The following is a 15,055-nucleotide window of genomic DNA, read 5'->3' on the forward strand; positions in this document are numbered from 1 at the left end:
AGCAGTGGTTCTCAACCTGGGTTCGATTGAACCCTACGGGTTCGGTGAGTCGGTCTCAGGGGTTCAGTGGATTCTCCGCCACAGAGGTCCACCCCTCAGTCGAGACTGCAGTTAGTAGGCACAGTCATTGGAAGAAGGGTTCGGTGAATGAGCATATAAAACTGGTGTGGTTCGGAGCCTCCAACACGATTAAGAACCACTGCTTTAAAGCAAGTCCAACTTTGACTCCAATGATGTGAAAGTGGGCTTTCTTACTTGAAATCATGTCAACAAGTACTGTCACGCTATATCTACGAACAAATTAAAATAAAATACCAGGTAAAAATTGGAACTTTTACTCATCCTATGAGTGAATTGAGAGTCGCATTTTGTTGCAATTTGAGGGTCGCGTGTCTGTAGCCACACCCCTGCTCTGACGTCACCACGCCCACATCTCACATGGACAGCAACCTCCTCCAGTCTGATGCATTCAAACTTCGGGACCAGGAGAAGAGATGTAATTTGAGCCATCAACCTTGTTAATAGAATCCTTAAACAAGGCAACGTAGAAGAAAGAAAAGAAACCCAGATGAGCACTGACGATGATTGTGGATTATTGTGGATTTTTTTCAGAGTGGACCCGTTTTGAAGCAGCAAATGGTCAGTTCGGAGATACACATTAATTTTAATGGGGGTATCACCCCAGAAATCCACACACGCACACACTTGTAATGATAACATTGCGCTCAAATATTTTTGTTTTTGTTTTTGCTAACAGGTCCATACGTTGCGAAATATGATGAAGGCAAGGTATATATATAATAGGATTTAAAAAACGGTACAGTACAGTATATTGTCAATGATTACCAAATAATAATCACCACATAGTAATAGCGGTGAATAAAATGCAAAGCAAGTGTGAAGTTTCGTGTCAGATTTCGCCCTAAATTTAATCGAAATACTTTGAATTGAGTAATCTAATTGTATTCATGCAACAGCAAATTATTGACCGTGTTTTAGCACTGCCAGTCAGGTCACCTGCTAATCTGGAAATCAGTCATTTGACACGCGTTTGTGTGTGCGTGCGCGCGTGTGCGTGTGAGTGTGCGTGCGTGCGTGTGTGTGCGTGCGTGTGTGTGTGTGTGTGTGTGCGTGTGTGGGTGGTTGTGTGCGCGTGCGTATAAAAGAATGCAAAATGAAGTGTTGAAATTATTTAAATGTAAAAGCTAAATATTTTATTATTTAGCTTTTTATTTAATAAAAAACACCTCCTTAGCAAAATTAAACAGATGTAAAAAAGGATCATATGATTTTGACACTTATTGTGTAGATCGCAATACTCAATACTTTGTGGGGGAACATTATGCACATAAACACAAATAACATCCATCAATCCGTTCTCCAAAACGCTTCTCTTCATGAGGGTCGTGGATATGCTGTAGTAGCCTATCCTAGCTATCTTCCTGGATCCCAGCCTATCGCAGGGCCTCCATAGAAAAACAACCATTCACACTCACATTCAAACCCTAGGAAAACTTCAATCAGCATTCAATCAACCTACTGTGCATGTTTTTTGAATGTAGGAGGACACCGGACTATGCCAGAAAACCCACACAGGCATGGGGAGAATATGCAAACATCTAACTGAAAAGCCCAACATCAAAACTAACGAGTCACCCACAGTGCCACCACAAATAGTATCGCGAAAAAACAATTCACATAAAAGGACAAAATAATACAACACAACAGATAAAACACCGACATTTGTGAAATCTTAACCTTTTTTTCCTGCATATACGTTGTTGTGTGAGTCAGTACTAGACGAATAAAGAAGAAAAATAGAAAATGAAAGATGGATCAAAATTAAAGATACTTATTCATTTTAGTACTACAGTGTATATTTTTTTTTGATCAGCGCTCTTCTCTAAAAAGTGTATGTTACACCACAGCAATTATTTTGGTCTTTCCTGACTGTATTTCACATTTTACAGACCAACGTTCATAGGGTGTACTGCTAAAGATGTCACAATATAAGAGATCTTTTCAGCATTGAATGCTCCAGTCCAAACAAATAAATTTTCATTCATCTCCAGATGAGAAGCATTGAATGAGGCTTGGCCATGGCTGCCCATCGAATCATCAGCATGACGAGCAGCAATCACCTCCTCCCTCGCTGCAAGTCTGAAGGGATGCTTGTGGATCTCGGCAAGGGGACTCCAGCTGGCCTCTCACAAGTCGATCAATTGTTCTCTTCAGGTATTATTCTTTCAAGTAATCATTTCATTTGCTTTCATGTAATTGTTTTGACCTGCTGAGTGGTGTTGTCTTAATGTTTGGCACATATGACATCATATATTACTCCAGGAAAATCTTGCAGTATATGAAAGTTAGATATCAAAGGAATGATACGGGCAGACTATATCTTCTTTTACTTTCGGCTTTTCCCTTCAATGGGTCGCCACAGCGAATCATTGTCCTCCATCTTCAAAGGTTTGATTCGCATTTTAATTTTGGCCAAGCTTTTACGTCGGATGCCCTTCCTGACCCAACCCTCTGTATACTACATACAAAATGTAAACATGTATTGTTCTTCCTGAAAACTTTCATTTGAGAGAATTATTGGAATGAGGGCGGAATCTTCTTGAAGCCCTTTCAGCTTCAATCGCTCCTTGCACAATTTTTAAATTGTGCCAAGCTAACAAACTAACAGTCAAAGAAACAAACAAGCTAACAGAAAGTAGAAATTGGGGGGAGGGGTCTCCTTTTTCAGAATCAGAATCAGAATCAGAATCATCTTTATTGCCAAGTATGTAGAACACACAAGGAATTTGTTTCCGGTAGAACACGCTGCACTAGTATCATCGTCAAAAAACTGCTAAGTGGCACTATACAGTTCCATTTTGACTACTGTTGAAAGAATTCAAAGAGTTCAAAGAGTTAATGGCTTGGGGGAAGAAGCTGTTTAAATGTCTGCTGGATTTGGTGCGCATGGATCGGTAGCGCCTGCCTGAGGGGAGTAGCTGGAAAAGGTGGTGGGCAGGGTGCGGAGGGTCCAGTAGGATTTTCCGCGCCCTAGTTTGGATTCTTGCAGTGTGCAAGTCCTCGAGAGTGGGTAGGGCGGTGCCAATGATTTTTTCCACCGTCCTAACTGTCCGTTGAAGTCGGATTTTGTCCATTTTTGTGGCGGCCCCGAACCAAACGGTGATGGAAGAACACAGGATGGATTCGATGACAGCCGTGTAGAAATGTTGCAGCACCTCCTGTGGCAGGCCATGCTTCTTTAGCAGCCTCAGGAAGTAAATTCTCTGTTGGGCCTTTTTCAGAATAGAGTTGGTGTTGACCTCCCACTTCATGTCCTGGTAGACTGTGATTCCCAGGAACTTGAAGGTCTCAACGGTTGACACAAGGCAGTTGGATAGTGTGAGGGGTAGCTGTGGTGATGGATGTTTCCTGAAGTCCACGATCATCTCAACTGTCTTCAGCGTGTTCAGCTCCAAGTTGTGACGGCTGCACCAGAGCTCCAGCTGCTCCACTTGTTGTCGGTACGCAGACTCGTCGCCGTCTTTGATGAGACCGATGACCGTGGTGTCGTCTGCGAACTTTATGAATTTGACAGCTGGGTGCGTTGAGGTGCAGTCGTTCGTGTAGAGAGAGAAGAGCAATGGAGAGAGGACGCATCCCTGCGGGGCTCCAGTGCTCGTGGTTCGTGTTGTGGATGATATATTTCCCAGTCTGACCTGTTGTGTCCGTCCTGTCAGGAAGCTGAGGGTCCACTGGCAGATTGTGGGGGACACACCAAGCTGGAGAAGTTTGGGGATGAGGAGTTCTGGGATGATGGTATTGAACGCAGAGCTGTAGTCCACAAACAGGATCCTTGCGTAGGTTCCTGTGTTGTCAAGGTGGTTGAGGATGTGGTGCAGTCCGATGTTGACTGCATCCTCCACAGACCTGTTTGCCCGGTAGGCAAACTGAAGAGGACCTAGCAGAGGTCCGGTGATGTTCTTTAGGTGGTTCAGCACGAGGCGTTCAAAGGACTTCATGACCACAGACGTCAGAGCAACAGGTCTATAGTCGTTGAATCCCGAGGGTGCTGGTTTCTTTGGAACTGGGACGATAGTAGACTGTTTGAAGCAGGATGGGACTTCACACTGCTCCAGGGATCTGTTGAAGATTTGTGTGAAGACCGGAGCCAGCTGGTCAGCGCTGACTCTCAGGCAGGAGGGGGACACTCTGTCAGGTCCTGCCGCTTTCTTGATCTTCTGCTGCTTTTTTTTCCTTCGCTGTTCCCTTCCTTGTGGAAACGTGCACAATTTCAGACTGTGTTGTGGAAGAGAAAAAAAGCCATTTACCAACTGATGAAAATGTTTGATGGAGTTTGGGTCATGCCTCTCAAGCGCTCCCACACCAGGCATGTAAGGTATATCTGGACCTTGCATGCTCAATGTCCTCAAATTGCTACATGTCGCAACATATATTCACTTCTTGTCTCATAGAATTGGGTCATGATTTGTTGTATGAACTCTGTCCGGATATTTTTTTTGACTATTGTTGATCTCTTTTGCTTTCAGTGCCTTCTCCCAGTGCCTTAAGACTGGAAACGTCCGCCTCTTATGGAGCTGCACAGGAAGTGGTCGCCATTAAGGATTATTTGCCCAGAAGTTTAACAACCCTGAAATTTTCCAAAGGAGATCGACTCTTTGTTCTGGACACATCAGGGGGCGAGTGGTGGTACGCGCATAATAACAGAGAGATGGGATACATCCCGGCTGCTTATGTTACTTTGCTCAACTATAGGAATGGTTCGCTAAGTGACAGTGGAATTATTGACAGTCTTGGAGAGGAGGAAGGGATTCTGAAGGACTTTGAAGCATTAGGCGAGTGGACAGGGACTACTGTTAAATCCTTGCCAACTAACAACATGCATTCATTTTCTAATAATGCCATCATCCATCCCTTAGATTGGAACTACAGAGAAGCAAGTGTCACAAACTCAGCTGACGTGATTCTTTTTGACACTCTTGCGCATCCAAGCGCCTCCAACTTTGATACCAATAATTGCAGTCACCCCAACCAGGCAATCCAACACCGCCACGTGGATAATACTCTTTCAAGGAATAAACGTTCACAAAGTCTCTCCCAGCTCGCGGTTCTACAAGCACAATCAAATCCAAACATACCTTCCTCTTGTTTCTTCATGGGAATGAAGGCCCCTTTGCCAGAAGAGTTTCAGAGCCGTGAGGACTTCCGTACAGCGTGGCTCAACCACCGAAAGCTGGCCAGATCGTGCCATGACCTGCAATCGCTTGGCCAGAATCCAGGGTGGGGACAAACCCAACCGATTGAGACCAGCATCGTGTGCCGATTGGGTAGCGACGGAGGGGTTGTTGAGCTGCCTGACACCCATATCACCATGCACATTCCTGAAGGTCACATTTATCATGGTGACCAGCAGCAGGTCTCCATGAGAGCCTTACTGGATCTCCCCTTAGAACTCAACAATGACCGTTGCTCCACTGTCAGCCCGGTGGTGGAGATCAAGCTGACTAACATGGAGATCAGGTCTTTCGTCACTTTGGAGATTCAAGTATCTGTCACGTTAAAGGAGAACAGTGGGCACTCTGCCAAGATACTTTGTGTTCGGAGTGACTGCAAAGATGGGCCTTACAGACCTATTCAAGGTTGTTACATTTATAATGACATGGTCCAAGTACGAATGGACAGTCTTGAGCCATGCATGTATGTGGCGATTGTGGTTCAGTCCCTGCATATGAGTCATGGCCTGACCGTGTGGGATCACATGCAGAGAAAGGTAACACTTGCTGTTTATGGACCCAAACACATCCATCCTTCCTTTAAAACAGTTGTGGCTGTGTTTGGTCATGACTGTGCCCCGAAGAGCTTAGTGGTGAGCGAAGTTGGTCGCTTAGCTTGCTCCAACCCTCCAGTCACCCTCCAGTTGTGGGGAAAGCATCATTTTCTCCTGGGGTTTCCGCAAGACCTCCAGGTGGGGCTGTACCCCAACGTAGCCAACTATCAAATAAAAGCTTGCGATGCAGTTGGAGTGATCCGGGGATTCCAACTTAAACGAGGCAAGGTCAGCCGGCTCATTTATATGGTGTCATCACATGACCCCAACACCATCTCGGACTTCACTCTCAGGATCCAAGTCAAGGACACACTGGACTGCATCATCACCCAGTTCTGCATCCAAACGCCACAACCATCTCCACCGTCTGGAATAAGGCCGACAGGCCCGAGGAGATTCTTGAAAAAAAGGGAGATGGACAAGATCACCCTGTCACCACTAGCTGTCACTTCTAAATATCCTAAATTTCAGGATCGCTGCATTACCAGCCTCAAATTTGGCAAGCTGTTTAAAACGGTAATACGGCAGCACAAGAGTCACTACTTACTGGAGTACAAGAAAGGCGATGTGATCGCCCTGCTTAGCGAGGAGAAAATTAAGCTAAGAGGACAGTTGCGTACAAAAGAGTGGTACATTGGGTACTATCAAGGAAAGATGGGGCTTGTCCATGCCAAGAACGTTTTGGTTTTGGGAAAGGTCAAGCCCATTCATTGGTGTGGGCCGGACCTGACAACAATGGTACTGCTGGAACAAATCCTCAAACCTTGCAAATTTCTTACATACATCTATGCCACCGTGCGGACAGTCCTGATGGAGAATGTGGCAAACTGGAGGGCGTTTGCTGATGCACTGGGCTATGGGAACTTTTCACTTCATTACTTCTGTCGGACTGAGCTGGACAATGAGCCGGAGAAGGTGGCATGTGTTCTGGAGAAACTCAAAGAAGAGTGCACCAATATTGAGAACCGAGTTACGAAGTCGTTTCAACGGGAGTTGATGATGGTGAGTAAAAGTATCGTTTTAGCAACAAGTGGGTACGGCAGTTTATTGTGAAACCATTTTCAAAAAGACGCAGGACTATCAATAAGGAAGACGTCAAACATACTTTTGCAATGCATGTCCAATACATCAGTTGGATAATTCACCAACGAGGGACATTTGCAGGTTACATGTGTATGTTCGAATGTATATTTACAAAGTCAATACTTTCAGTATAGCGTCGTGCACAGAGTTCAACACAATAATCATTGCTTTTAGTACAAATAGGGCGGTGGCTATTGAGTGTTAACTTCACTCTGGTCAAGACTTCAGGCCTACTGCTTCTGATACCATTTTGATCCTACATCAGAAGCCAGTTACACTTCATTCCCACCCTCCTCACCCGCATCTGAACCTCCCACAAAAAGCATTGAAAATATCAACTGAGAAAGACGGTCGGAGAGAAGATACAATGTGCAGCCTTATTTTGACTTTGATCTCGAGAGTCTTTGTGTCGTTTGTTGGGTCTTCATTTTTACTAGCAAAAGAATTAATTGAATGTATAGGTTACAATAAATCTTAAGGAAAAGACACTGTTGACACTTTGGACCGTAATTGAAAGCTGCTTGTTCTCACGACTGCTGCAAAGCATTCTGGGTCTATGAGCTGCGTTTCCCGATAAGTTTCGCGTGCAGAGTGTCTCAAATCCAGGAACCGTCACCAGTCTGACATAATTATTACTCAATCAAAAATTCTCAGACCCTGAAAGAAAATCCTTGACTAATAATTAAGCTTCTCATTCTTTTTTGTTGCTCATAAGTGAAGCCAGATTAAAATGCATGAGCAGCTTTGGGCTAGAATCCGGTTGCCAAATGGGGGATGGCGCTGTGAGAAGCTGTGGGAGGTGAAAACTGATACCGAAAGGAAACAAAAAACGGGGGCGCACCCCGATCATATCAGGTCGCTATCAGTTTCATCATTCATCAAGACAAAAATTCTGTCTACCTTCATTTGGAACACAAGTAACAAACTGTTTCTTCATCCTCTCACCACACTCATGGCTTGCAAAATCACTAAAAAATTGATTTTTTTCCTGTCTCTTCCTTTGTAAAATGTGAGCAGGCGACCTGGTTGGACATCCGACACTTGCTCTGCAGATCTCTTCAATCACCGGACTGGGTTACAAGAGAGAAAAGTTAATTAGCAGAATCATGTACATTTTTAAATGTCGGATGGACACGAGCATCAGACACTTGACAATAAATTGATCTGGACTATCCAGAACGGTCCTCGGTTCAACTTTAACACCGATCGCTGCAAAGTTTGTTTGACCAGCTTGACCACTTCCGACCACCATCATCTAGTAACTTGTACGTATATCTCAGTGGAGGATGATGATGGACACCAATTTGGTGCTTCGGTTCATATCGGTTTCAGGTTCTGGCTCTTGATACCTCCTGAACTGTTTTGAAACAGCATCTGTTTCACGGTGGCATCTTGTTACTGGCTTAAATGACTATCCAAACTGTCCAAAGCAAAGCTGTTTCATCGCATGTAAGGCCATTGTGCCCGTGCCACAGACGGAAGCCTACAGTGTACGTGTGTGTATCCTGCTATATTTAGAATCAAGCCTTTGTGCAGCTTAAATCAGCAGATGAAGGGCCGCACGTTAGAAGGCTGCCGCTCTACTCTGCCAGGTGGCAGACAGAGAGGAGAGTGTGCCGGCCGGTCAGGGATGATGGCGTTGGATGAAGTACCGTATTTTCCGGTATATTAGGCGTGCCGTAGTATAAGGCGCAACATCATTGAATGGTGTGTTTGCATACTTTTTCCATATATAATGCGCTCCAGACTATAAGACGCATCTTCAATGAATGCCAAACATTTTCCAAATATAATACAGTAAAGTCTCGTTATATCGATATTCAAGGGAGTCCGAAGAAATATCGATATAATCGGGACTATCGATATATCCGACCCTGTTTGCATGTAATTTTCTCCTCGTGTGCCTAGAAATAGTATCGATATAACCGGGACTATCGATATATCCGATATCGATATAACGAGACTTTACTGTATATGAATATATGTAAGTTTTCCAAATATAAGTCAGACCACATTATAAGGTGCTACAGTAGAGGCTGGGGTTATGCACAACTTATTCTATAGGGGGAAATGAAGTTGGTGGCTCCTGCCAGTAGTTGAGAGACCTGTTGTGGCTCAATATTACTTCACATATAAGGTGCACCTGCGTATAAGGCGCAGGGTTGTCTTTTGAATAAAATCAAGGCTTTTGCGTGCGCCTTATACAGCGAAAATACATTAAATGAAAGGGATCTATGAATGTTTATCAGTCTTGTGAAAACTGATCTAATGGGTGTCAGGATTAGCGTTGCAAAGTAGTCAAACATTTCCGGTTAGTTTACTGTAAATTTTTGTGCGGCGCTAAATTGGGACTTGCAGGACATACAGAGTAAAACTTTATGGAATGCTACCAGCATACATATAAACATTTCGGTTGGTCATATGGACACATGCATGCAAAATGCAGAACATTCAGATTTATTTATAAAGTCTGACTTTATCAATTTTTGAATATCTTATGGAACACTAAATTGCTACATTGAACCAACGCTTTCCATCAAAACATATGAGCAAAGTCCCATTCTGTATGTCAAATGACTATTTCCACAATCTTCCATCCACCTTTAAGAGCCTTGAGTTTTAGTTTCCTTTAACCCTACCTGCTATCCAATCAGGCTTTGCTCAAGATGGACTGCCAGGGTCTTGTCGCCAGATTGGTTCTGGACTTTGTCTTGTTGACCACAGCAGTGGAGGTGGCATCCCGTTGGAGGGAACTTGCAGAAAAACTGGCCAAGGTGTCCAGACAGCAGATGGAGGATTACGAGGCACCGCATCGTGATAAAAGTGGCGTGCTGGACCATGAGGTGAGAACACCCTTTGGGTGATTGTCATTTAGGTCAGGTATTGAAAGCTGCATTTTGGCCATTTTATTACACTAAGCAGCGAAAATAATCTACACCGCTGGCAAGATACGCCTTCAAACGATGCAGTGCTAAGTAGGGTCACAAAGCTTTGTAATATTTCTGGAAAACTTTTGTGGATTTCAATTAAAATATCCCAAATGTAAAACTTTTCAAAGTAATTGTTTGAATGAATTGACGTTTATGGAAAGTAAGGGAAACTCAATGGAAAAAAAAAGGTAAAATTGTAATTCATTATATCATTACACTGTACATTAGAATATGCGAATAAGGCGTGTACAGTATATTCAAAGAAGTGCTGCGAGAGGTGGACAGAGAGATGCGCCATGACAGTGCTTGTCTGCTGCATGGTTAGTTTTACGATGGGAGGGTCGTGATAGGGATTCTGGGTAATCTGGAGAAAAAAAATTCTAACATCCTCAAAGTCATTGCTGCTGATTGAAAACACGATGGCAAATTTCATAATATTTGAAGACAATGGGTGCCATATTACTACTTTTGGGTTAAAGGAAAGAGATTGACTATTGCTGATTTCCCAATGAAAAGAAAGTGTGATTGAGCACATTTTTTGCCACCTGGAGGTCAGAGTGACATCATGGAGAAAAGTTTACCTTACAATCTATCTTGACTTTCATCGTTCACACAAAAATGGTCGCAATCTGTTTTTGAAGATTGATCAAAAATTCCTCTGTTTAACATGTAAATGATTCCCCATAACATTTATATTGCCACTAAACATTGCCCTTTATCCAATCAGTCCATGTGGAAACCAGCCTATGACTTCCTATTGACGTGGGCAGCACATGTCGGGGACAGCTATCGTGATGTCATCCAGGAGCTCCACGTGGGTCTGGACAAGATGAAGAACCCCATCACTAAGAAATGGAAGCACCTGACTGGCACGCTCATCCTGGTCAACTGCCTCGACATCCTCCAAAGTTCAGCTTTTTGTCCCACCGGCTACGGTGACTTTGCTGTCTGATTTAACATGATTACTACTGACACAAACAGAAAAATACAAGGACGGTGTTGAAATTCTTCAGCTAAAAGTTGTCAAACATGCTCAGGCCAAAAAAAAAATAGCTTGGCTCATTGATGGCCTCATATCTGCCAGCTAAAAATGCTTCATGTGAAATAGGAAAAATGGAAGCAAATAGTGACTTTTGGGCCACTGCTACAACACAAATTTCTGTTAGAGGTGATAATTATTGTGGGATTTTCGGTAGCCTCTGGTCCTGCAGACTAATCATTCAGTATAAGCCAATTCACATCTCTTCGCCAAGCCCTGAAATAATAAGAAGCTACGTAAAATGGTTTCCTATTGTGTATGTACTGCTGTATGTCAACAAACTGTTTTTAAACTCAAGCAGAGGTTTTGAGACAAATTCAACAATATGCATTTGTTTTTCATAAGGTTTGTGTAAAATTCTGTGCTGAAAATGTAACCGTAGTTTTTATTCATTGCTGCCTCTCTGCCAGGACTACCGATTTCTTTTGTTTTTAAATGTCAATGCGATATTTCCAAGTTCAATAAAAATAAAATAACGACTTTGAGACTGCCTGGTCAAGTCCAACCTAGTCTCAGAAACGGAATATTTATAATATTTATGATTTCATATCATTTACGATTTATATAATTTGAATCTCTAAACTTGAAAACATAAATTGAAAGCCTAACTGTGTTTTTGATGCCACGATTGCCACGTTCTCAAGTGACGAAACATTTTTGCCATCTAGTGTCCAAGAATGGTAAAAAGCCCCGATGGATGAAAACAAACTGCAGACGTCAGGATTTTAAAAAATGAACAGAAATAAATAATAAATGACGGTATACAGACAAGTAAAAAGTTTATATGTTTAATAAAAACTTTATAGCTTTGCAAGGATGCCTGGGCTCAGTCTGGTGAAAATTTTGTGTGCAGAGGAAATAGTCCAGGAAGGGTTTCAGCTTTTGGATTGGATTGGGTATTCCTTTATTAGTCTCACAGTGGAGAAATTTACATTTCACAGCAGCAAAGTGATGAAAGGAATTTTGAGTTTATATAGTCAAATTGCATGCGAACACGCCCACTGTTTTTTTCTTTTGTTTTTCCCCTTTCAAAACCGGATATCAGTTGTCATCCATTCTTCTGCAAACATTTTGGTCGCTACTAGTGATGGGAATTCCATCTCTTTTTAGAGAACTGCTTCTTTTGGCTCGGCTCACCATAACGAGCTGGCTACTTCGGCTCCTCAAATGGCTCTTCTGTTTGTTTGTCGCTTAAATTAATTTACTACCCAAAATAAGGTAAAATTATATTTAAAACGAATTATTAATCTAAAAAAAGCATACAATATATCATTTGATTTTTTTTTAACATGGAGTGCTACAAAAAATGCTTTTAATATACATTAATATGCTTCTGAACATATTCAACATGGAGTAACACATGGAGTGCAACAAAAAAAAAGTACAAAAAAATACCCATCTCAAAACAAGGTCATTTTGATTGTGTATATTTATAAACGTTTAACTATTTACAGTAAAACATCATACGTAAGCTTTGATTACCAATGATGAGTGTGTGCGTGCGTGTGTGTGTGTGCGTGTGCGTGTGCGTGTGTGTGTGTGTGTGTGTGTGTGTGTGTGTGTGTGTGTGTGTGTGTGTGTGTGTGTGTGTGTGTAAAACTTCCCCCACGGGTTTTGACCAATCACGTGCGGCTTTAACAGAAGGTGCTCCAATGAGCGCCTACCTGTTAGGGACCGGCTCCAGCCGTTAACCTCAAAGATCCTGCTCTTAAAGCCAAATCGTTTGCGAACGGCACATCTCTAGTCGCTACATAGCTTGTTTTTCACTCACGCGTAACGCGAGAGAGTGAGTTAGCAAACTCAGCACCGCGACATTGCAGACGTGCGTGGGGACTAATTGTGACATTTACACTTTTTGTCACGAGTGATCGTGGGGTGACACCAATCCGCGAATATGCGGGGATGCGGAGGTTAAGGAAGGTGAGAAGATGAATTCACGATTTCGGCAACCGGAGCGCCTCTGCACCACCCTCCAGAGCCGCTGCCCTTTTTGAAGCATCCTTCCATCCCAGACTTGATGTCGCGCATGCAGGCTCTAGTCTTACAAGATGGGGACTAGTTTCTCCAACCTGGCAGCCTTCCAGTCTCTACACATCGTCATGTTAGGCTTGGACTCTGCGGGTAAAACCACCGTGCTCTACCGGCTCCGATTCAACGAGTTCGTCAACACGGTGCCCACCATCGGCTTCAATACAGAGAAGATCCGGTTGGGCGGTGCAGGCACCTCTAGGGGCATCAGCTGCCACTTCTGGGACGTCGGCGGCCAAGAGAAGCTGCGGCCCCTGTGGAAGCCCTACAGCCGCTGCACGGACGGCATCGTGTACGTGGTGGATTCTGTGGACGCCGAGAGGCTGGAGGAGGCCCGTGCCGAGCTGCACAAGATCACACGATTCTCCGAGAACCATGGGACACCGTTGCTGGTCATCGCCAACAAGCAGGACCTGCCGCGAGCCCTGGACGTGGCGGACATCGAGCGGCAGCTGGCCCTGTCCGACCTGAGTCCGTCCACGCCATATCACGTTCAGCCCGCCTGCGCCATCATCGGCGAGGGGCTGCATGAGGGCATGGACAAGTTGCACGAAATGATCGTCAAGAGGAGGAAATCACTCAAGCTGAAGAAAAAGAGGCAATGAGGGAAGCGATCATATTCATTTCACATGACGGTATTGAACACGTTGCGAGTCTCTGTATGTGATCATTTAGAATATTGATTTGAGTACATTTCGGGACAAAGCACTTGACAGTTCAGAGCGGGGGCTGTTTAGTGCTTAACACTTGTCATTAAAACGACAAATCTTAATTTCTGACTTTGCCTTTCACACCCAAATTTGAGGTGGCCCACTGGGCTTTGCAGAGAAGTCTTGAGCATAAACTATCATAACATTTCCCCCTTGTAATTGAACCAATTCACTGCCATTCACAAATTTATTCGGGAATTGAAAATATGACATAGAGCTCCATTCCCGAATGTGTTTGGGTTTAGTTTTTTTCTTGTTTGGGTGCCGATAAGCGCTGACCATGGCCACTGGCAGTGTTTTTCCCTCCCACAAGGGGGCATCATTTCACTTTTTCCATGTTAGCGCTTTGTTCCTGATTCAGCTGTTGTTAGAGCGCTATATCAACCAATATGTATGTATTGCATTGTATTATGGATCCTCATTTCAAGCTCATATAATTCCAGACCCATAAAATTTAGGAATTAACTCGTTTTTTTTTCTGATGAAAGAAGAGAGTCGAAGGTATCTTACGCTGCATTGAATTGTTATGTAGTCATAAAACTCAATATTCTGTGGGTCCTGGAATTTTAGTGACAATGACAAAAACCCTGGCACTGCAGTGGACACATTTTTGCACATCGTTTGGCAGTGAATGAGTTTTAAACAGGATCCTCTGTACCATATAGCTGCTTTTTGCCATTCAAAACAAACCGTATGCATACATGTGTGTGTATGTATGTGTGTGTGAGTGAGGAAAAATAAGCTGTTGGAGTCACTGAAATTTTTGAGCAATAAAACTGAATGTCATTTTGTTTTTCTTTAGCTCATATACATACAAACTGAATATGTGAAAAAACTCAGGCATTAAGTCCGTGATTATTTTCAACAAATATTGGTTGCATTATTAGTACATTGTATATTGGATGCAAATTTGGATGTTAACATTACATCAAATGTGCAAATCAACTGAAAAATGTTTTGTTTGCCGGGAATCAATTTCACAATCTGCCATTCAAAAGACATGCATCCACACAGGCAATCGGAGCCACTTGAAATCTACAAGATGAATGATAACTGTAATTTTTGTCCCCGTGGCGACATCACCACCTCGTCATCCATCATGGATGTCAGAAGAGACCATCCCCGCACGTGGAGTCCTGGAAGACAAGATGATGTCAAGGTCATGTAGGCTTTAAACAAAACAATCACTCATGTGGAATCCCCCAAAGGAGTGAATTGAAGTAGGCCCCAATGCCTTTGAACTTGCTACTTGAATGACTGTTATATTGTAGCATCTTATAAAAGCTTATTTTGAAGTGCCATACTTTGCACATTTGCTGGAGGAACTGTCATTTTATTCCACCTCATCTCTTCGCAATGTAACCACCAAGTAGCGGAAGATGCAGCATGCGGGCAAAATATGCACAACGGCAAATACATT

General features: G+C 43.2%; 2 protein-coding genes across 2 annotated transcripts; both read left to right on the forward strand.

Moving 5' to 3' along the window:
• Positions 1 to 481: 481 nt before the first annotated feature.
• LOC148902964 (SH3 domain-binding protein 4-A-like) lies at positions 482 to 11,371 on the forward strand. Its single transcript, XM_088991284.1, has 5 exons — positions 482 to 639; positions 2,073 to 2,235; positions 4,548 to 6,847; positions 9,583 to 9,771; positions 10,586 to 11,371. Exons 2-5 carry the CDS (start codon positions 2,100 to 2,102, stop codon positions 10,808 to 10,810), a joined length of 2,850 nt encoding a protein of 949 aa, XP_088847410.1. The 5' UTR covers positions 482 to 639; positions 2,073 to 2,099; the 3' UTR covers positions 10,811 to 11,371.
• A 1,294-nt stretch (positions 11,372 to 12,665) lies between these two features.
• LOC148902965 (ADP-ribosylation factor-like protein 4C) lies at positions 12,666 to 14,947 on the forward strand. Its single transcript, XM_088991387.1, has one exon. The coding sequence runs from the start codon at positions 12,946 to 12,948 to the stop codon at positions 13,528 to 13,530; it is 585 nt and encodes a 194-aa protein (XP_088847513.1). The 5' UTR covers positions 12,666 to 12,945; the 3' UTR covers positions 13,531 to 14,947.
• The last annotated feature ends 108 nt before the right edge of the window (positions 14,948 to 15,055 follow it).

The sequence above is a fragment of the Hippocampus bargibanti genome, linkage group LG01, assembly GCF_051943395.1.
Source record: "Hippocampus bargibanti isolate YZ-2025 linkage group LG01, ASM5194339v1, whole genome shotgun sequence".
NCBI classification, from domain to species: domain Eukaryota; kingdom Metazoa; phylum Chordata; class Actinopteri; order Syngnathiformes; family Syngnathidae; genus Hippocampus; species Hippocampus bargibanti.